Genomic DNA, 22,835 nt, shown 5'->3' on the forward strand with positions numbered 1-22,835 from the left:
CCTACCTTAACATCAGGAATTATAGATATTGAAATAAAATAACCAATGACTTCTATTTAAAGCTGATTTTTATTAACAGGAGAATAAACATTTAATTATCTTAACAAGAGAAGTCTCACCACAGAAGTATACCGCGGCTCCGTCTTCATATAACAATCGAAAACTCTTGAGTTTCAGTCCTTACATCGTGGTCTGTTGATTTAGATGCGTCAAATCAATCGAAAATCACGAAAATATAAGTTTACTCTCAAATCTGTACGTTTTTATATAAAATAAATAAATAAAGCGCTAAACTAATGTGTTAGTGGGTGAGGTAAAACGAAATGACCGTTAATTTTTAAATGACGGGAGTTCGCGGCACTGGCAGAGCGGAGAATGCACGTGCTCGAGCGCGCACACACATACAGTAACAGACAACCACTAAAGAAATACACGTATATGATTGTATTTTAATTTAGCTTAACTAGTTTATTATTTTCAGCCATTAAAGGGCACATTTATTAATTTCATTTGGTCAGTATTACATGTGTTAATGTGATCTTATAATTTCTGTATAGCACATCAATACAGTCACTGACGTTTACCAGTTTTGACTATTTTTACCATTAAAAAGAACCAAAAAAGAACCATCAGGGAACGTTATTTTCTGGTTGCAAAATAATAACAAAAAAAAAAACATTCTTGCAACGTTATATTTTGGTTCCCAAAAAATAACCAAAAGGGAACCAAAAACTAACGTTAGGGGAACGTTCTGTGTTTGCTGGGTATATCACTTTACCGTTTTATTATTATTTGGTTCTTAAAGTTGTCTATAAAAATGAGCAGGCCAAGTAAATGTAGTGTTCTTAACCCGAAGAAGAACATTGAAATGATTTGTAAAATGTATTAGTGTTATATAAATTCTAATTTTAGGTCCAGATACGATTTGTAAGAACTTAAACCATATAAGCATAAGTGTTAAAGGTAAATTATGTTTGACATGACTTCAGCTTCCTGCCATAATGTCCAAGCCCCCCCAAAAAATGTTTTATAAAACAAAGTTTGCATTTAACTGATTTTATTGACTGTGGCTCTGTCCCATCAAAGTCACAGATTTTCAGTTTTCAAGTTTTTGTGCATTACAGAACTCGCTTTTATTTCCTCTTACCAAACAACAGACAAGTCACCATCTTCACAGGTAAATAAAGAAGTCTTGACCATAAAGCGCCAACTATGATGAATAAGAAAACAAAACATCTATTTAAAACGGTCCCTTAAGATTCTAAAATAAAAGTTGCAATGTCTTTAAAGATTTGTTTTTAGTCAGAAAGGGAGATGTCAAATAAATGACTGAAGTGTGGCTGTTTCCAGTGTTTGTTCAAATCAAATAAACCTCTTCAGAATCTCCTCGTTATTGAGTTCAGCCGTTACATCAAAAACAAACATGTCTTTCAAACAACAAAAACATCTTTCCCAACTGTGTTCAAGTATTCAGAACAAAACTCAGAGCTGAAGAATATTGCTTAATAAATCTACAAAGGCCATCTCTGCGAGTCCCCGTTTCATTCTAAAACCAAAAACCTGAGCGCCTCAAAACATGTAAGAATATAAAACATCTTCAATTCAATCTGCTACATAACCTGCTGTTTTTATTCTCAACACGGTTCAGATGAAACAAAAGTATGCCAAACCTTAATGCCAACGTAACATTGTTTCATGTCAAATTTGACTTGACACCCTTCTCAATGTTTTTGTACAAATAAATAAACGTAAAACTTTGATTGAAATGCAATATGTAAAAACTCAAATCATGTAAAAGTCAGGACTGTAGCAAAGATGTCCAGTGTAGAAATGGCCCCTGTTTGTGTTTTAAATGACTGGATGGCAATTCAAGTTTAGGATTTCTTAGGACAGTGTGAAGCCGAGTCTGTGTTCAGCACTTCAATCATGGTCCGTGAGAACTGGAACGTCTCGGAAACTGATGGAAGGTTGTGGTACCATGAAGGTAAACTAGTGAAAAAAGAGAGCGAGAAAAAACGTGTGATTTGAATATTTTTCCTGATGAAAATCTGAGTGTATATACTCCTATAGTAATGTGAATGCTTACTACCCCAAAGTCTGCCAAAAAGAAAGAAAAAGCAGCAAGATAATCTGCTCTGTAGACATGGCTCATATATTATGATATATAATGATGCTAAAGTTACAGTACGTTACCATTTCTATTATTTATTGTTTATATTATCATTTTATCTTATATATTATGGTGCATCATGGATACATTTTTTATGTTAGCCGAGACACATTATATGTCAAGGCACATACACTCACCTAAAGGATTATTAGGAACACCATACTAATACGGTGTTTGACCCCCTTTCGCCTTCAGAACTGCCTTAATTCTACGTGGCATTGATTCAACAAGGTGCTGAAAGCATTCTTTAGAAATGTTGGCCCATATTGATAGGATAGCATCTTGCAGTTGATGGAGATTTGTGGGATGCACATCCAGGGCACGAAGCTCCCGTTCCACCACATCCCAAAGATGTTCTATCGGGTTGAGATCTGGTGACTGTGGGGGCCATTCTAGTACAGTGAACTCATTGTCATGTTCAAGAAACCAATTTGAAATGATTCGAGCTTTGTGACATGGTGCATTATCCTGCTGGAAGTAGCCATTAGAGGATGGGTACATGGTGGTCATAAAGGGATGGACATGGTCAGAAACAATGCTCAGGTAGGCCGTGGCATTTAAACGATGCCCAATTGGCACTAAGGGGCCTAAAGTGTGCCAAGAAAACATCCCCCACACCATTACACCACCACCACCAGCCTGCACAGTGGTAACAAGGCATGATGGATCCATGTTCTCATTCTGTTTACGCCAAATTCTGACTCTACCATTTGAATGTCTCAACAGAAATCGAGACTCATCAGACCAGGCAACATTTTTCCAGTCTTCAACTGTCCAATTTTGGTGAGCTCGTGCAAATTGTAGCCTCTTTTTCCTATTTGTAGTGGAGATGAGTGGTACCCGGTGGGGTCTTCTGCTGTTGTAGCCCATCTGCCTCAAGGTTGTGCGTGTTGTGGCTTCACAAATGCTTTGCTGCATACCTCGGTTGTAACGAGTGGTTATTTCAGTCAAAGTTGCTCTTCTATCAGCTTGAATCAGTCGGCCCATTCTCCTCTGACCTCTAGCATCAACAAGGCATTTTCGCCCACAGGACTGCCGCATACTGGATGTTTTTCCCTTTTCACACCATTCTTTGTAAACCCTAGAAATGGTTGTGCGTGAAAATCCCAGTAACTGAGCAGATTGTGAAATACTCAGACCGGCCCGTCTGGCACCAACAACCATGCCACGCTCAAAATTGCTTAAATCACCTTTCTTTCCCATTCTGACATTCAGTTTGGAGTTCAGGAGATTGTCTTGACCAGGACCACACCCCTAAATGCATTGAAGCAACTGCCATGTGATTGGTTGATTAGATAATTGCATTAATGAGAAATTGAACAGGTGTTCCTAATAATCCTTTAGGTGAGTGTATAAACATGCATTCGCAGGTGAGTATTTTTTTTATGTTTCTTACCAGTGTAGTTGCAAAACGCAACAGAAACACTATTTTTGCTTTCAATTTAGGTACAAGTCATAGCAAAAATGACGCTTCAGCAAACACCAGCGTTTCAAAAAGCCCTTTCAGGCAATTCAAACAAAGCTGTGATGTGGAGTTTTGTCTAACCTCTTTAAGTTCATCCAGTTCTTGACCGTCTTGCTGAAGCGATCAGGACTGGCTGTGGTCATGGCCTCGAAATCAAAGAGCTGGGTGGCGACACAGAAACAGATATTTGCATTAATTACTCATAAACAATGTTAAAAAGCGTTACAACACATGATTGAGGTGTTATTTGATTTAAACCACTACAACAGGGGTGTCCTTACCTTCCCAGATGGGATTCTGCCCAACACTTCTTTTCCACTGGCCATCAGCGCTCCCATCACAACGGAGTACGCCACAACGCTGAAAGAGTCACAGAGAATTTAAACATCAAACGCAAATCAAAACTCGGATCTATTGACATAAATGCGAGTAAAACAGAGAAACGTGAAGAAGCTTAATATCACACACCATCTATTTTCAAAAAAGAAAGGCACCATTAACACATCTACACTCCAATAAGGTTGCATTCAGCGGGTGAAGTACAGTACAGTGATGGGGATGTTACGGTTTCATCACTTTCGTGTTGGATTTAAAATGCTGTACAGGGCACTAAAAGACTGAAGCGTGAATCCTTTAAATCAATGCTGCCCAACACAAGAATAATGTGGCGACGTTTAATAATCAGGGCAGAATAATTATTTTCTTACCTGGAGCCTCGAGACAGAGGCATGAGGTTACAAAAGTAATACACCAGAGAGAGAATTAAATGACACACCGCATCAGCATCCTGGTGAAAGAGAGAAAATAACAGTATCATGCTTTTCATAATTCTGCATAATAATGAAATAATATGGAATGCATTGCAATTTTCGCAAGATGTACATTGACAATGCTAACTGAAGAATGATTGTCTGTAGGTTTGTAATTGGACTGTGCATTGTGCTGTGTATCACGTCGATCTCACCGTTACTGTAAATTCTTTATGCTTGTCTTTATGTACTCCAGTTCATATATCATTTCTCTTATTTTCAAGGGCCATTTCCATGTGCGCTCATGTCTGGTTCGATATGATACCTGTTATCTATCATATTGATCGATTAAACATCCCATAGTTTTTTTGTAGATTACAATCTTTCTACGAGGGTAAAAAAATGTTCAACAATGTCATGTACTCCATACGATATGCAGTGTTGGGTAAGTTACTCTGAAAAAGTAATTAATTACTAGTTACTAATTACATATTCAATAGTGTAATTAGATTACTGTACAAATTACTCTCTCCAAAAAGTATTTAGTTACTTATTACTAATTTCTTTCTATATCCTATATCAACCTTGATTAGTATAGATAGACATGAAAGGGCTCTTTTAATTCATTCAAATAAATAATATTAAACTACATAAAGTACTCTTATTAACAGACCAAAGTATTACAAATGTGAGAATTATACATTAAAGCACGGATTTTAAAGTTAGACTTTGAATTTTGATGTGTGTGCAATAGTGGAATTGACATGTATTACACAAAGTATTTAGTTTAATTACATCAGAAGTAACTAATTAAATTACAGGAAAAATAAGAGTAATCCCTTACTTCACTTTTTCAAGGGAAAAGTAATTAAATTACAGTAACTAATTACTTAGCAACTAGTTACGCCCAACACTGACGATATGTAAACTACATTTAATATATTTTTGTGATTTCGTTTTTCTTGTAAAAAACAAACATTGCAAAATATAAATAAATCTGAATGTAATATTCTTCATAATATGTGTATAGCCATACTAAAACAAAATCGGTCTTTAAGATTATAATTGGTTTCTATATAGAAAGATTGAAACGACAACATTTGTGACATCAACATCAGATTTATGCCATTTCAAGAAGCATTCATTTCATCTGTGAATGCTTATACCCACCTAAGTGCTAAATCTCGACAGTCCGGTATCACGTCTCTTGCAAAGTGATTTTTTAGATACCGTGTCAGATTACAAGTAAAAACTCACAGCGGTACATCAACCTTTAATTTCTTAAATGAAAATGAATTACTGTCATAATTAAAAGCATTGGCCTAAAGTTGAAAAATAATCCCACCTAATGAACACAAAATTGACCGCCCTTGTTCTATGCAGTCATACTGTACATGAATAATTATAAGGGTGCAACAGTGTGTGTGTGTGTGTGTGTGTGTGTGTGAAAGAGCCCCATTCAAACCGATGACACATTTCCCATGATTCCCTGTGTAACAGGTCAGACAGGTGCAGATTTTAGAGCTCGAAGCACCACGTCTGTGTTACAGGGCAGTGATTTAATTTCTGAGAGATGTGACTACTGAACACACGCACACCACTCGGTGATACTGATATGCAGAGAACACAGAAAAAGCAGGATAACCGTGTGTTCTTACCCCAAGTTCAGTGGAGAGCATGAGAGCTTTGCCTTTAGCAGTGAGATCTTTATAAAGCGCTTCGATCTCTGACTGATACTGCTGCGTCCGTTCATCTGTCGTCTGGGTCTCCACTGAAAACAGCATGTTCCCCACTCTAACACACACAAAGACAACCTTTCAAGACATACACACTATACAAAAACACTTCTGGCTATACCGCCTTGAGCCTGTGCAATGGACTTGTGTGGCTTCAGATGACCTTTGTGTGGAGTTTGACATCATCGGTCATCATTATGTACAATAGTTAGAAAAGAAAATGATAAGAGTTTGAAACAACATGACGGCGAGAAATTCTTAGTTTTCCACAAAACTCTTGTGTGCGCATGTTTTAGTGTCTGTGAAAAAGACGGCCAATCAAATCATGCATGAATGAGGCGTGTAAAATAAGATGACCAAATGTCCCCGTTTTCCGGGGACATTCATTTTTCTTACTGTCAGTTTGAATTCATCTAAAGCGCACATTGAGTCTGAAATTTGCGTCCGAAATTTACGCACGTTAAAAGATAAATACGACCTCACGCTGTGTCAATCACATTTACACACCGTCTCCGAAATTTTCGTCCGTCATAAAAAAATTCGGACCAGGTTCGATTTTCTGCGTTTTTCGCATCCATCAAGCATTTTGAGTGGCCTTTTTTAACAATTCAGAGACACCGTACAAACTTAAGAGCCAAATACAAAAAACGCATACGAAAATTTCGGACTGTATGTGCAAAGACCTTAAGTGTGTTAATTGATGTATTCTTTTAATTTCTTATATAGCTTACAATTACAGTATGTGTATCTAATTTGAACTACTATGACAAGGGCCCCTCACAGAAAGCGTTGTCAAGTTAATATCAAATATCAAAAGACTAGAGTCAAAGTTATCGGGTTCAAGGTACTAACTACTCATGTTGAATTAAAGTAAAACTGATATGTGTTATATAACACGGTCAGGCCAGGGAGATGGATTGTTTGGCACAAATGTTTAACTTTACCATTAAGTTCCGTCGTCACAACACAGAATTAACATATAGATATAAACAAATAAAGATATTTATCTAAGCAATAGCAATTACACTGACAACTATTACATTCGCAGAAAGGACATCTGTGCTCAAAATGACCCTAACAAGCAAATAAAAAGCTTAATGTAAAGGTCCATTTTCAAAAGCACAAACATAGCAAGTTCTTTTAAAAGTTTTAATTACTGGTTGTAATGACTGTATACAGTTTGTAAAAATGAAAATATTAAACACAATTAGAGAATGTTAAAAATGGTAACTACAGTATTATTGGTCATATGTTTTCATATTTGTTATTTTTTGTAGCGTTATTGAATTTTGTGTTAACCGTTTTGATCATTTGCAATTACTATTTTCACAGTGGACTATTTTTCCATAGAGTTTTGGTCAATTTTATTAAAACCAGTTATGGTCAGTTTGATCTGCACACAATATTATACTATTGTTATTCATTGCAATAGTACAAAAACTCATTAATATTATGTGCAACAACAAAAAAAGGCAAAAATGTTTTGTCCCCGTCTTTAATTGATTGATAATAACAAATGAGATTTGAATTATATTTTGACCATTTAACTAGAAAATGTCCCCGGTTTTCATTTGAAAAAATCTGGTCACCTTAGTGTAAAATGAGATCTGTCAATCATCATGACGTTCTGTTACTGTACATCAGGACTGACCATAATGTCAACTCTCAAGAACTAAACTCATCACACAGTATCTCATCTCTGAACGTCGCTTCACACGCATCGAACTTTGAGTGAAGGGTGTTTTATAAGAAATTCTCACCGATCTCCAGTGATGGTGATGGTGAAACCGTCATACTCTTTGCCCGGATCCTTCATACTGTGTACTTTAGAGTTGACTGTGAATCCGTCTCTGGTTTTACTGTTGAACTGCTTCATGGAGACAAACACACGAGAGGTACATTGTGAAGATGCTTATGGACTTTAACTTGTCTCATCCAGCATGTGATTCATTGGGATAGTGATGAACAAGTTATGACACACAGGTGTTAAAATCTCCTGCTGGCCATGTTTAATAGTCGTTTTACCTTCATGATGGGCAGCAGATCCTCCACTTTATTCACATTCTCCAGAGCTTGCTTGACTTCCTGAAGCCCTCGCGGGTTATATGCCCTGATAGAGACAGAGAGAGGACACATCAATGAATGCATGAATGAAAGTGATAGTTCACCAGAAAACGAAAATTCTATCATCCCTCTTGTCATTTCAAACATGTATGACTTTCTTTTTTACGCAGAACACAAAAGAAGATATTTCGAAGAAAGTTGTCAACGAACAGCTGCGGCACCCATTCACTTCCATTGTATGGACACAAAACCAATAGAAGGGAATGGGCGCCAGTTTACAACATTTTTCTAAATATCTTCTTTTGTGTTCTGCAGAAGAAAGTAATGCAGGTGTGAAAATGAATGAACAAATGAGTAAACAAATCAAGGAATGAACTCCTCTGTGCAAATGAATAAGTGAGGAGTGCAAATTAACGAACAAAGTGTCTGTCCTGACATTCTTCCAAATATCTTCCTTTGTGGAGGGTGAGTAGATGATGAAAGCCTTTTCATTTTGGGCTGAACTATCCCTTTAAGTTCAAATGAATAAAAAATGTGTGTATGTGTGAATGAATGAACTAAATGTCTGTACTACAGCAGATAACCCCTGAAAGACTCACCCGTGATATACCAGTATTCTGTCCTTTACAAAGCTGAGTATGCTATTAAAATATTCCAGATATCTGATATTAATGATCTGCCCTCTGTAAAACAAGACAAGCAACTATTGACGACACTCTTCAAGATATGAAAACCATCAGACAGGAAATGACACGTGAGGGCGGACACGGCACCTGATGAGGTTAATGTGATTGTTAAACCCTCTGCTGAGAGTTCTAGCAGGCATCTGATCCAACCACAACACGGGCTGGTCCGGATCTGCAATCCTGCTCACACACACACACGGCAAAGATGAAACGCGTGCCACTCCAGATCACACGAAACACATAACGTAACGTAATCCAGAGAGCCTTTGAGATGATCTCTGACCTTCTCCATTTCACTGCGATGTCAAACATGTCTCTCCACTGCAGCTGTCTGGTCTTTCCGTTCACTCGAACCTTTGAGTTACTCCAGGTGCGCTGCATGGCCTGCATCACTTCTATAGTTGCCAAACCCATCGCTACGCAAACACGTAACAGAGAGAGGCAACTTAAACTCCACGAACGTAAACATGATGACCCGCAGTCCAACGTGATGGTTTAATATCACATTAGATGCTAGCAAGATTAAATAAACTGCGGCTGGTAAACGGTTTGTGGTCAGAAAACTGCAATGTGGACCGCATTTTATGCTGGGTCATTCTCACGAAACCCCTGAAACATCACGGCAGTAAAGATTTTGGCTATAAAACATAATTCTGTAACATAACAAAATTATACCAATAAACATAATTTCTCTACTGATTTTATAATATAATTTCTCGATTTGTGTTCTCTACCTTGGACAAAGCATACTTTTAACATAGGAATGAATTTTTTTTGTATTTTATTGAAATTCTCATTACCGTAACGCATCCTTATTTGAGTGAATTATGTTGTAATTTAAACAATGTGAAATTAAAATATTCCGAAAAAACAATGAGACGTTCTACTAGATGTTCTCAAATGACAAAAAAAATCATTGACAGAATAATTATCTATTATAAAAATGAAGAAATACTGCACACAACTTTTTCCATGCTCATTACCGATACAGCTAGTTTTCCGCGTTAAAAAAAAAGCTACATGTATCATTTTCTATCCAAATTTACTTCATTAATGTCCCGTTATTAATGATTAAAAAACTTGCTTAGGCATCATGATTTAGCTATTTTTTTAGCAAAACATGCTACGGGATTGACAGTTTTAAATGGTTACGGTCATGAGAATTTTTAAGGAAATTGGTTGACATAAGTGTTAAGAAAACAATCTTTGACATCTCGAAACCAAGATTTCGTGAGAATCACCCCGCTAATAATCACAAGTCTGGCCAAGTGAGACTAACATAAACGTGAAAATATCAATAACCGTGATGGAAATGTGATTTTGTGGAGCTCTGACCTCTGTGTATTCTGAGGTTTGGTAAGAATCCTAATGTGTCGTACTGCATGAGTGCACCGAGATGATCCGCTGTACAGATGAGCTTCTGAACATCAGCAGAGTAACTCTCGAAGATCTGAGGTAGAACATCTCTGAACACGACAAAGAAAAACATAAAGTAAATATATGCAGAAATATACTGACATCCAGTTAAATGTATTAATTTATGAATCAATTATCATTCATGTATCAATTACTCTTCCTTCATAAATTATTCTTCTAAACACTGATCAAATGTGTATTTCTAGAGTCTTAGACCTTTCCAACAATATATTGTTTGTCATGATTAGATCAGAATTTTCAACAAAAATAACTTTGTTATTTATAGTTACAAAAAAACATCTTTGCTCTTCCTGCCGTTGTAATGAAACTGAATAGAAGCTCCAAAAAGCCCATCTATTCATCATAAAAGTAATTCATATGATGCATGTCATGATTAGTCACAAGACAGAAGGAGAACCAATGAGATTCAACGTTATCGATGTGCCGCCATATTTGAACTCGCCTCACTGGGATGTCTGTTAACATGAATATGCAATGTAAATATTAATGCTTTTAATTGTTTTCTGTCACAAACAAATGTTTAGCTTCAGAAGACATTTATTAATCCATTTATTAAAATACCCCATACAATGGCATTACAAAGCTACTTTTACAAAACTCGAATTGTGTTTGGTTGAAGAAGTCATATACACCTAGAATGGCACGATGATGAGTAAACTCTGGGGTCATTTTCATTTTCCGGTGAACTACGGCCTAATGCGTCATAATGTACTCATGATGCCCCAAACTACTTAAGTACTGACCGGAAGAGGGAAGACACAGGCTTGACTTTGCTTCTAAACTCACTTTATATGAGGCTGAAGTCCAGGCTGTTCTTCATAATCTTCTATAAGGAAGGGTAGATTTTTGGACCAGTGATTCTTAAAGTTTCCTGGCAAATCCTGATCAACATTATATTCCGCCACAGGTGCATCCAGATGAGAGTGCAAATACCGCGAGTACTCTGATCACATGTGAAAAAAAAACAGTTCATTAGGTACAATGCTTTCTTTAATTCAAATATTGCGTCAGTGTTTTATAAAGGGTTTAAAAAGACTTAAATGAATACTATTCTTTAGAGATCATTCTCACAAACCACTGAAACATCATGGCAGTAAAGATTTTAGTTGTAAAACATATAATTCGGGAACACAAAAATGATTATAACAAACACAACTGTGTTCTCAACCTTGCACAAAGCATAATTTTAACATAGGAATGAATTATTTATTTTATTGCTTTTTCTGCTGAAATTCTTATTACCGTAATGCGTTTTGCGTGCATTATATGTTGAAATTTAAAATTAAACATTCTGAAAAATACAATTGGATGTTCTACTAGATGTTCTCAAATGTCAAAAAATCATTGACAGAGTATTCATGTAGAAGAAAAATGAAGAAATAGTGGAAAAAAGTGTCCATGACTGATATTCTCCATTCTCCGTTTTTAAAGGACTGTTTACACACACACAAAGATATTTACATTAAGTCTGATTTCATATGAAGAAACACATCTGCCAGTACCTCTCAAATGTCTAACAGGTTAACAGATTACTTTATATTTTTCTAGTTAAAATCTTTATATTTTCTTGTCACGCTGTGTACACAACTTCTTCCATTCTCATTACCGCACAGGTAGTTTTACACGTTTAAAAAATTTATAATTTTCTATTAAAATATACTTTTTTATATGAATGTCTTGTTATGTATGATTAATAAAAACTTGCTCAGGCATCATGACCTCGCTTTTTTTTTTTAGCAAAACCTGCTATGGGATTGACAGTATTAAATGGTTACGGTAATGAGAATTTTTAAGGCTTTTTTGTAAAATTGTTCAAAATTGTGTTAAACGGTTAGTAAAAGTTTTGAAATTTATGTCGTGCCTTTGTTTTTAATGAATAAAAAAAAAATTGTTGATGTGAGAGTTTTTAAGAAAATCACGTTTGACATCTTGAAACCAAGGTTTTGTGAGAATCACCCTTTTATATTTTAACCATAACAACAGAGTGCTCGGACGTCTCACCTCTGAGATATTTGACTTTGAGATACTCCGAGCTGGTTTTCTGGCCCAGGAGTGGGTCATTAAGCATGACTTTAGTCTGAGCTTTAATGCCCTCGTAGAACTGCCCCATTGCCACGTGACTGAGACCCCTCATGTACTGACACACTTCATTGTAGGGCTCCAGCTGTAGGCATCTCTGAAAACACAACACCACAATGAATCTCCCTACACAAACATGCACATGATGACAAACTCGAACCAATGATACTGTCAACTGCTGACCAGAAAAACAAAACAAAACTGAGATACAAAACGGCTGGTGATATCATCATCTTGTTGACCGTGAGCAAAAGCATGACAAAGGCATTTTTTAATCAATATTACTGATGTTTTAAAGGGGTCATATGGCGTGAATAGGTGTTTTTCTGTGTCTTTGGTGTGTTATAAGTTGCTCATGCATGTATTAGACACGTAAAATTGCAGAAATTAAAGTGTGGGAACAAAAGATGCATTCTATCTAAAAGCGAATGCTCACCCAGACCTGCCTGAAACGCCTCGTGTAGCCACACCCCCACAAATCTACATCAGTTGGTGGTCTGATTTGACTAAGACCGCCCAAATGTATACGCAAGTAAAGTGGGCGTACCTGTCAGTACAATTGAAGAGGAACCTGATGTTCCAAATATGGTAAGAGGCGTCACATTTCCGTCACACGCTTGCAGTATTCCACCAATCACTACGCACTGGATAACTGGCCAATCATAGCACACCTCGCTTTTCAGAGCCATGAGCTTTGTAAAAAATCCACGCGTTTCAGAGAGGCGGAGCAAAGAGGAGATACAAACATGAATGGTATGTGGAAAATACAGCGTTTTTGAACCTTAAATCGTGTATACACATTGCATTACATCTAAAACAAACGATAATATTCGTTTTAGCCGTGTCATATGACCCCTTTAAGGAGAGATATTGAAGTTGCACAACACTATGAAGATCAGTCACAAACAAACACAACAGTGATTCACCTTGAAGTTGCCGATGGCTTCCTGCAGACTTCCGTGATGATAGAGCATCATTCCTCTGAGCTGTAAAGACTGAATGTGGTTTTGATCCAGTAACAGAGCTTTCTGAAAGCTGTCCATGGCGTTCTCAAAATCCCCCAACTCTCTGAACACACGCATGCAGCAACATGAGCTCCAGAGGAACGTCTAAAGGTCTGACGTTAATCATCATGTGCCAGTATTGTCTCACCTGTAAGCCTGGCCCAAGCTTTTATATGCATCGATAAAGTCTGACTTCAACTTCAGAGCTTCTTTGAAGACTTCGATAGCCTCCTGTTTGCAGAAAAACAATTTAATTTTAATAGTTTAATACAGTCACAGTTGATGTGTGTTCACTGCAAAATAATGTCTTCTCTATCATATTCCAAACTTTCTGCTGGTCTCAGTCCTGTTTGGGGTGATTGGTTTCAAGCTATCAAACATGATTTTCTTCAAGTCCTTGTGAACCGGAAGTTGCGACCGTTTTTACTTCTGTACTTTGACGCGTTTCTGAGTGAAATGGAATTTTGAATGAGAAAAATCTCATCTTTCTCTGCGATTTGATTGGATGTATAAAAACAGCCGTTGCATTTCAAATGGAACTGGCAGCAGACTGACAGTAAAGGGGAGGAGTTAACGGATGCTCCACCCAAGCCGTCTAACTTGCATCATTTGAGATGGATAGTCATCACAGGAAGTGAATTTTCAGATTTTAACTGAAGATTATGAGGGCACACGAATTTTAAAAAGAGAATGACCCACATTGATAAGCTATTTACTATAAACGCTGCAATATGTCTTGGAAAAATAGGCATCGTCATTTTTAATTTCACTGGGACTTTAAAAACACTTGCATCAACAAATTTCCTTTTTATTCATTAAAAACAAGGCATGATATGTTTAAACGCATTAATTAAAAAAATTCACTGAATATTCTTATTACCATAACCATTTAAACCTGTCAATCCCATATGTTTTTTGTTTTTTTTAAAGAGAAGCCTGATTTCTACGCAAGTTTTTATGAATCATACATAATAAGACATTTATGAATTATATTTTTATAACTATACACGTTAAACATTTTGTTTAAATGCAGAAAACCTATACCAGTAATGAGAATGAAAAAAGTCACGCACATAGTTTACAAGACAATATTAAGCTTTTAACTAGAAAAACATAAAGTAATCTATTGCTAATCTGTTATCTGTGCATGTGTACTGTGTGTGTAAACAGTTCTTAAAAAATGTTACGAAGGATGAGAATATCAGTCATAGACGCTTCTTTTTTCCACTATTTTTTCTTTTTTATTATACATAACTATTCTGTCAATGATTTTTTGCCATTTAGTAGAACATCCAATATTTTTCAGAATGTTTTAATTTTACTTTGTTTAAATTACAACATATAATGCACATATAATGTTACGGTAATGAGAACTTCAAAGCAAAAAAAGCTATAAAATACATAAATAATTGATTCCCATGTTAAAATTATGCTTTGTGCAAGGTAGAGAACAGAATTATGTTTATTATAATATTTTTTGTGTTACCGAATGATACGCTTTATAATTAAAATCATTACTGTCATGATGTTTCAGTGGTTTTGTGAGAAGACCACTGGTTTGTAAATCTGAATTGATTCAGGATTATGTGACAGTAAAGAAGTGTATTTTACCTTCAGAAGGCCCCTGTGGAAGAAGGTCAGTCCTTTATAAAGCATGGCAATGGGCTGGTTCTTCTTCAGCTCTAGAGACTGCTGGAAATCCTCCATGGCTGCTATATAATCCTGAATGTATATTTTATTTTGATTATTATTTGAAGTATTGCCATGTACGCATATTTATGTGCTTTTGGGCTTGTTGTTCGACTGTCTCAGCTCATAAAAAAGGCATTTTGTGGAATTAATTGTGTTATTTCTTCCTACTGTCTCAGGCTTCTTCCTTATCTTTTTTATATCGGCGCGGTGCGTGTGTACCTCTGATATGAAGAGCAATGTTCCTCGGTGTCTGTAGAGTCGAGCTGAAGGCTGTAGCTGAATGGCTTTAGTCAGGTCTGAAAGAGCTTCGCTAATGCGACCCAATGGAGACAGAATCTGAAATCACACGATCACTAGATTATCAACACAACACAACTTTATAAACGCAACAAAGACTTTGAGCGAGACAATAAGTATGTGAACACTGAGGTCACATAAAAATGTGTGAAACTCTTTGCATCACCAACACTGTGTAAACAATTTTCTCTGTCTAAAAAGTAATACATTGAATCATTACTGATCAATTAGTGAAATTAATTAAGAGTAAAAACAAAATGATTGTATCTTTAAACTTTCTTTAAAGGGATAGTTCACCCAAAAATGATACAAAAAAAATACTCACCCTCAGGTTGTTTCAAACCTTTATAAATTACGTTGTTCTGCTGAACACAAAGAAAGATATTTGGAACAATGTTTTTCCGTTTTTTGTTTTGGGACATCATCCACTATTAAAAAATATTTAATATTTGTTGAACACAAAATGAGATCTTTTAAAGAACGTGGGAAAACAAACAGTTCTGGGGAACTTTTGAACTACCATTTAATTCTTCCTACTATGGTAGTCAATCATGTTCCAGAACTGAAAATTGTTGACATTCTTCCAAATATCTTTCTCTGTGTTCAGCAGAACAAAGTAATTTATACAGGTCTGAAACAACCTGAGGGTGAGTAAATAATGACAGAAATTTCATTTTTGGGTGAACTGTCACTTTAAATTTGAGTCAAACATAGTTTAGTCGGTTAAGCCTAACTTTATTAAAACCTTTCTTATTACAATAATGGAAACGAATGATAAAAACAGTCTCAAGAAAATTCCTGATCCAATAAGTCTTAAAACGGTAGTTACAGTATTAAAACAACTTCTAAGACATTCAGAAAAGTATCCTTCCTAAAGAGGAAAAACTGCACAAAATATCCAAAACAAACAAACAGTATTAACAATATTAAACAGTATACTTGTAACAACCTGTAAATATTACACTTTTCAAAACATATATGTTCATATGAATTGTAACAAAAACAACACTTTTTCTATCGCAAACGATAAATGATACTGTTACAATTAATGTAATGCAAGTACATTATACGTGCCTGAAGGTAAATGACTTACAAAAGAAGGTAAAACCCTTACTGTACTTTTTTGGGAGTAAAGAATAAAAAAATTATAAATAATCCATTGTTGTAATCAGAGCAAACTTCAAGCAGCTGGTCTCGATTTTTCAGGATGTATAGTCAACTGACAAAGCCTGACTGCCAGAAAGCATCCAAACATTTTCTCCTCATTTTAAAAAGGCCAAAGCAAACGTGACGCGACACGCGATAAAAGGCATCTTTTCCATGTTAATCATCAATCGTTTTGTCTTAACAAGCCGCGACAGGGCTGCGTTACGAGTTACGGCGGTTTCTATTTTACAACGGTGTCTATTTCTGCGACGTCACAGCTGACAGCTCCACCCACACAATGATCTCATTCGATGTAAGTTCTGCACCTCATGAATATTAATCGCCAAACATGGGTGAGGACAGGCTATAACAGGACGCATCTCTCTGCATGTGCACTCTTCAGATGCAGCGCGAGAGGGTGCATGGACAGAAAAAAACTGTTCCGATTGGCTGTGTTTTGTGATTGATTGTCCCGCCCCGCCCCTTTTTCACGTTCGGTATTAGTCAAACAAATTGCTTATCGCAGGAATCGCATCGCGTTTGGTTAGGATGCGGTGTTAACAGTGTTGGGTAAGTTACTCTGAAAAAGTAATTAATTACTAGTTACTAATTACACATTCGATAATGTAATTAGATTACTGTACAAGTTACTCTCTTCAAAAAGTATTTAATTACTTATTACTAATTACTTTCTATATCCTATCAACCTTGATGAGTTAAGTGATTCAAGGATAGACATGAAACGGCTCTTTTAATTCATTCAAATAAATAATATAAAACTACATAAAGTATTATTATTAATTACAAATGTGAGAATTATACATTAAAGCACGGATTTTAAAGTTAGAATTTGAATTTTGATGTCAATTCCTCTTCTGCGCACACACATATTACACAAAGTATTTAGTTTAATTACATCAGAAGTAACTAATTAAATTACAGAAAAAATAAGAGTAATCCCTTACTTAAATTAATTTTTAATTAATTTTAATGTTAATTTTATTAATTAAATTACAGTAACTAATTACTTAGTAACTAGTTACACCCAAAGGCCTTCTTTTTGTAAAATGCTTCACTTTAAAATAATGCCTGTTGCGTGCGTTTCTTTAGAATAAATGCCACTTTGATACTTTGCCATAGGCTTGAATGTGCAGCTCGAGCCTCTTCTATATACTATCTAGGGGTCACCGTCTCTGAAAAGCTGACGAAAGGTGAACTAGCAGAAAACTAGGTTATTTTTTTCTATTTAAATGAATAAATGTTATTCAAATCAATAGATCTGGCTGCTGATCTTACAGTATATAAAGAAGGGCAGGGGTCTCATTGGTAACACTTTACAATAAGGTGTTATTTATTAACAGTTAGTTAATGCATTATCTAAAATGAACTAACAATGAACAATACTGATACAGCATTTATTCATATTAATTCATGTTAATTAAAGCATTCACTAATAAATTATTAAAATCAAAAGTTGTCACTGTTAACATTAGTTAATGCACCATGAATTAACACAAATAACTGCATTGACATGAACTAACATTAACAAGGATTAATAAATCCTAAAAAACTCAATTGTTTATCGCTATCTAATGCTAGCTAATGCATTTACTAATGTTAACTAATAGCACCTTATTGTAAGTGTTACCGCCTCGTTTATAAAACTTTGCGTAGGTTTCATCTTTGAATGCGTACGCACAAAAGTTTTCAGATTTATAAAATAATTAAAAAAATAAATAAAAAGAGTTTAAAATTCTTATTACTTCACTTGCACCATTAAAAGAGTAAGTGCTCAAAATTTGCTTACAGGTGCGCACATTCTCTCTTCAAGTTTGTTTTTAATAGATCACAACCTTTGTGTGGAAAGTGGCGTACGCATGTTAACGTCTATAAATGAGACCCCTGATCTGATGTTTTTTACCTCGGCTCTCTGCTCGTACATCTCCGGTCTGTTGGGCTCCAGTGAGATCACTCTGCTCAGCTCGTACAGAGCCAGGTCTGCATTCTTAATGTCCTTCACAAAAACACAGGCTCCAATTCAATGTTTATACCATCTTTTTATTCCAAAGTGACAGTGCATTTAACTTATACATTTTTACTGGTATGTCCATTACATACCATAAGATAATTTACATGTTCAGCTATAGGAAAGTAGTAGTTTCATAAAACCACTACGTTCCAGTAAAAAGATCCAAATTTGTTTATTTAAACTGCAGTTTTGGAAGACCCAAGGACAGCAGAGAGATCGCTGCTGTCCTTCTGAAACCTCGTATCTCCATATCTTCAGACTTTTATTTTTTGCCATAAATCGTAATAATTAGTCTTTATTGTTTGGCTTTGAAAATATCTAACCAATAAAAAGGATGAAAAACCGCTTGTCAACTGTAACAACACAGTATTGAATCATTTAAAAACTACAAGTATACCCTGAAAAACAGCAAATTTGGACATCTGAGGTTTCAGAAGGACAAAACGCTCCATTATTAATAATTGATATACAACTATTGATTATGAAAAAACTAAAACACAGTCAGATAATAAAATGTCCAGTAACCTGAAATCAGTTCTAACTTTTGGACTCTTTTTCTCAAACCGGTACAAAAACACACGTTACCTGTAGACTTTTTTTGCCATATGCTATTCCCCGCCCATAGATGGCACTGACCAGTTCAGGATCTCCCTGCGGGCGAGAGGACAATCCTTTCATGATTACCAACCAAACTTCTCAACCGTCGGTCTCATCTAAGCTACAAGTTAAATGTTTCAATGCAAGTTATGTTTACAACCAAATCGCTACCTGTAGCAGTAAAGAAAAGTGCTTGACAGCCTCATCGTAAAGTCCATTTCCAATGAGAACGTATCCAATAGCTGAAATCAAAACAGACGTTAGCATGACTAATAGTGTACAGTTTACAAAACGGACCAAGATTGAGCAAACAGCAGATGCACTGACCAAGTTCTTCATTGGTATTTTGATTTTCCACGGGGAACGGAAACCGACGCTGTTCGACAAACAACTTGGCCTGATTCTGTGGTGACGGAAAGAGAGAAAAACATGCGACGAACTTTGTCAACCTCACGCCATCAAACAATCACAAAACAATCATCATGAAAGATGAGACAAGCAACTTCCATCTTGTTTTATGTGTCGGATGGGTAGGGTTGTGGTTCAGACCGAAAACTCTTGATGTGGGATTTTACACGAGACAACATAAGCTTAAAAGTGCCGGTGTCCACATCCACTATTACAAACGCAAGTCTTACAAGGATTTTCTCTGCGTTGAGTGAAAAGATGGACTCGCAGGGTGGGCTGCTCCCCTCCTCACAGTCTGGATCCTCCAGCTGCAGAATAGATGACTCTGAGGAGCCAAAAAGACAAAAATCTAAAAATGTCAATTCTGTCATTTTATTGCTTGAAGCATCTGTGAATCAACGATCAGTGGCTGATGATAAAAATAACAGAAAAGGTCTAGGGCTGTCAAACTATTAATCGAATCCAAAATAAAAGTTTGTGTTTACATGATATATGTCTGTGTACCATGCTTATTAATTTTGTATTCATAAAACATACACATAAATGAAAATATTTAAGAAAAATAAAAAAAATTATAAACATGTATATATCATTTAAATTATTGGTAAATATAAATAAATACATGTAAATATTTCCTAAATATGTAAACATGTATGTGCATGTTTTTGTGTTTATAAATACAAAATGAATATGCACAGTACACAGACATATATTATGTAAACACAAACTTTTATTCTGGATGCGATTAATCGTTTGACAGCCCTATAGACGGTTTCAAAGTGACAACATAAACAAACAGTACTGCGCATGCGCATGTTCATGGACTGCCCTTAACTTCCTTTACACATTGGCAAATAATAGAGTGCCTGTAGATTATGTCTGAAAACAATCAAAAGAAACCGAGAACCGTTACTTGGCTAAACTTGTCTCTCCAATATTTGCTTTGGAACAATGCACATTGTGAAAAGCGCTATATAAATAAAATTGAATTGAATATTTTGAATTTAGACTGCGATACCAAGCTCAACCGCTAGATGTCAATGAACCATACGGTTTCTTTAAATGCGACAAAACTACAGGACCCATTCAACAAATTGTTTATTTAATAAAATGAACATAAATCAAAAATTCAACAAATCGTTCATTTAATACTAATATTATACAATAAAATAATAATATTAATTAATATTAACATAAATTAAATTAAATAAAAGTAGTTCTATTATTAGACACTAGCCAAACGCAAACCGGAAGTTAACTGCAGTTCAGGCACGCGAGTCCGATGAAACGGTCTATAGTCTACAGGTTTGGTTATACTCCGAGTCTTCTGAAGACATACAGTAGCCACGCGAAAGAAACTGAGCAAAGTCATTAATGACTAAAAATGATTAGTCTGTTGAAGCCGTCGTTTCCCATTTACACGATTTGTGCAAACACCTTTGTCATTGTTTATGATGATGACATAGCTGGTTTGCAGAACATACATGAATAAGATATGCAGTGAGGGGGAAGATTTACAATGAATTGTGACTTAAATATAATTTTATTTGATATAGCGCACGAGTCCTGTGTAATACTTTTGCGATGTTTACAATGCAATAAAATTGTATTTGTTAACAATTAGATAATGCATTAGCTAACATGAACTAACAATGAACAATACTTCTACAGGATTTATCATCTTAGTTCACATTAATTTTAGCATTTACTAATACATTTAAAAAATCAAACCTTGTAACTCATTAGTTAATGCACATAAGCTAACATGAACAATTGTATTGGTATTAACTAACATTAACAAAGATTAATAAACGATGACAAACTATATTGCTCATTGTTAGTTCACATTAGTTAAAGCATTTAATAATATTAACACATACAACCTTACTGTAAAGTGTTACCATCATTTCATGGGGATGAGAAAACATTGACAATTAATTTGGGGTGTTTCTTTCAGTGTACAAATAAAGGCAAAACGCCAAAAATAAATCTTAAAAAACAAGAATTAATAGACAGGATTGTCTTGGTGTGCCGTTCAAAATCTGACTCACTGAATGGTGACGGCTTAACATGATGAATACATATTAGATGTGACCTACAAAATATTCATCTTCTAGAATGAGATTTATAACAAGACATACAATAGATCTCATTAGCACTATTTACCAAAATAAATTAATTACATTTGGGATGCAGTAATGTTAAGAATGTTCACCCAAAAATGTAAATTCTGTCATCATTTACTCACCCTCAAGTTATTCTAAACCTGTATCAAATAAATGTTTGTTGTTCTTCGGGGCACTTTTCGACACATGAACATATAGGAAAAAACTACTATGGTAGTCAATGGTGCCCCAGAACTGTTTGCTTAAAAATACCTTGTTTTGTGTTCAACACACCAATGAAATTTATACAGGTTTGGAACAACTTTTGGGTGAGTAAATGATGACAGAATTTTTTATTTTTTTTGCTTACTATCCCTTTAATTTCACATGTAACGTTAACAGCTAAAAGAAATGTTTGAAATGTTTTCTCTTTTGGAGTTTAAAATGTGATCTGATCAACACAGTTAAAGACAAACACATTCTGACTAAACTACTAAAACACATTTGCTTTATTTTAACTGTTGTTGAAGAATTGCTGTTTTTATCAGCAACCTGTTAATACAAGTGTATCGCCTACCAAACAGTAATGTCATGTCATGTCATGTCATGTGGGTCGTTGCAAACACTTTGTAATGCCATGACACTTTTCCTTTCAATGGCATTACCATGTGTTTCTACATGCAAGTAATATTTAACTATTGACACTCAATGAATGGTCACGTCTGTCTGACAAACACGAGTGTATGCACGAGACACCTGATTTTTACATGCATCTCGTCACGCTCGTGCACACGCTCCTGTATGCGGAAGAGAGTGAATCAGATACACAGATCACAGCGATATAAGGACGTGGCAGAAACTCACCGCAGTCCGCCGCATACTCCTCCCACTCGGCCGGAGAACTGCAGCCGTGCTTATGAAGGTCGCTGTTGAAGAAAGTCAAAGAGGAGAAATAGTCGCTGGATAAAATAGCTCCGCATAAGTACAGCAGCGACAGAGCTGCCAGCACAACACCCCCGCCAGCAGGTGCCATGTTGTGAGTAATGTTATGAGCAGGTGAGGAGCAGTGAACGCCGGGTAATGTAGTTTACCGAGATTAAACTCCTCACTTCCGGCAGCGTCAGTAGTGGAGAAAAAACGACATTTCCCAACAGGCGCGTCAAAGCTCCGC

At 35.8% G+C, this 22,835-nt stretch overlaps 1 protein-coding gene across 2 annotated transcripts; it reads right to left on the bottom strand.

Moving 5' to 3' along the window:
• Window positions 1–429: 429 nt before the first annotated feature.
• ttc13 (tetratricopeptide repeat domain 13) lies at window positions 430–22,807 on the bottom strand. Of its 2 annotated transcripts, none has more exons than XM_057352919.1 (23): window positions 22,529–22,807; window positions 19,790–19,884; window positions 19,479–19,554; window positions 19,323–19,393; window positions 19,140–19,205; window positions 18,447–18,539; window positions 15,302–15,418; window positions 15,002–15,112; window positions 13,539–13,621; window positions 13,313–13,454; window positions 12,309–12,483; window positions 11,094–11,250; window positions 10,206–10,336; window positions 9,154–9,286; window positions 8,958–9,050; window positions 8,784–8,867; window positions 8,146–8,230; window positions 7,881–7,987; window positions 6,043–6,178; window positions 4,343–4,422; window positions 3,917–3,995; window positions 3,717–3,796; window positions 430–1,989 (listed from the first exon to the last, which is right to left on the bottom strand). In XM_057352919.1, exons 1-23 carry the CDS (start codon window positions 22,695–22,697, stop codon window positions 1,875–1,877), a joined length of 2,478 nt encoding a protein of 825 aa, XP_057208902.1. In that variant the 5' UTR covers window positions 22,698–22,807; the 3' UTR covers window positions 430–1,874. The 2 variants fall into 2 exon arrangements, with proteins under 2 accessions (XP_057208902.1, XP_057208901.1); XM_057352918.1 differs by having other exon boundaries at window positions 431–1,989; window positions 7,881–7,990.
• Window positions 22,808–22,835: the final 28 nt, after the last annotated feature.

This window comes from Triplophysa rosa, linkage group LG15, assembly GCF_024868665.1.
Source record: "Triplophysa rosa linkage group LG15, Trosa_1v2, whole genome shotgun sequence".
Taxonomy (NCBI): domain Eukaryota; kingdom Metazoa; phylum Chordata; class Actinopteri; order Cypriniformes; family Nemacheilidae; genus Triplophysa; species Triplophysa rosa.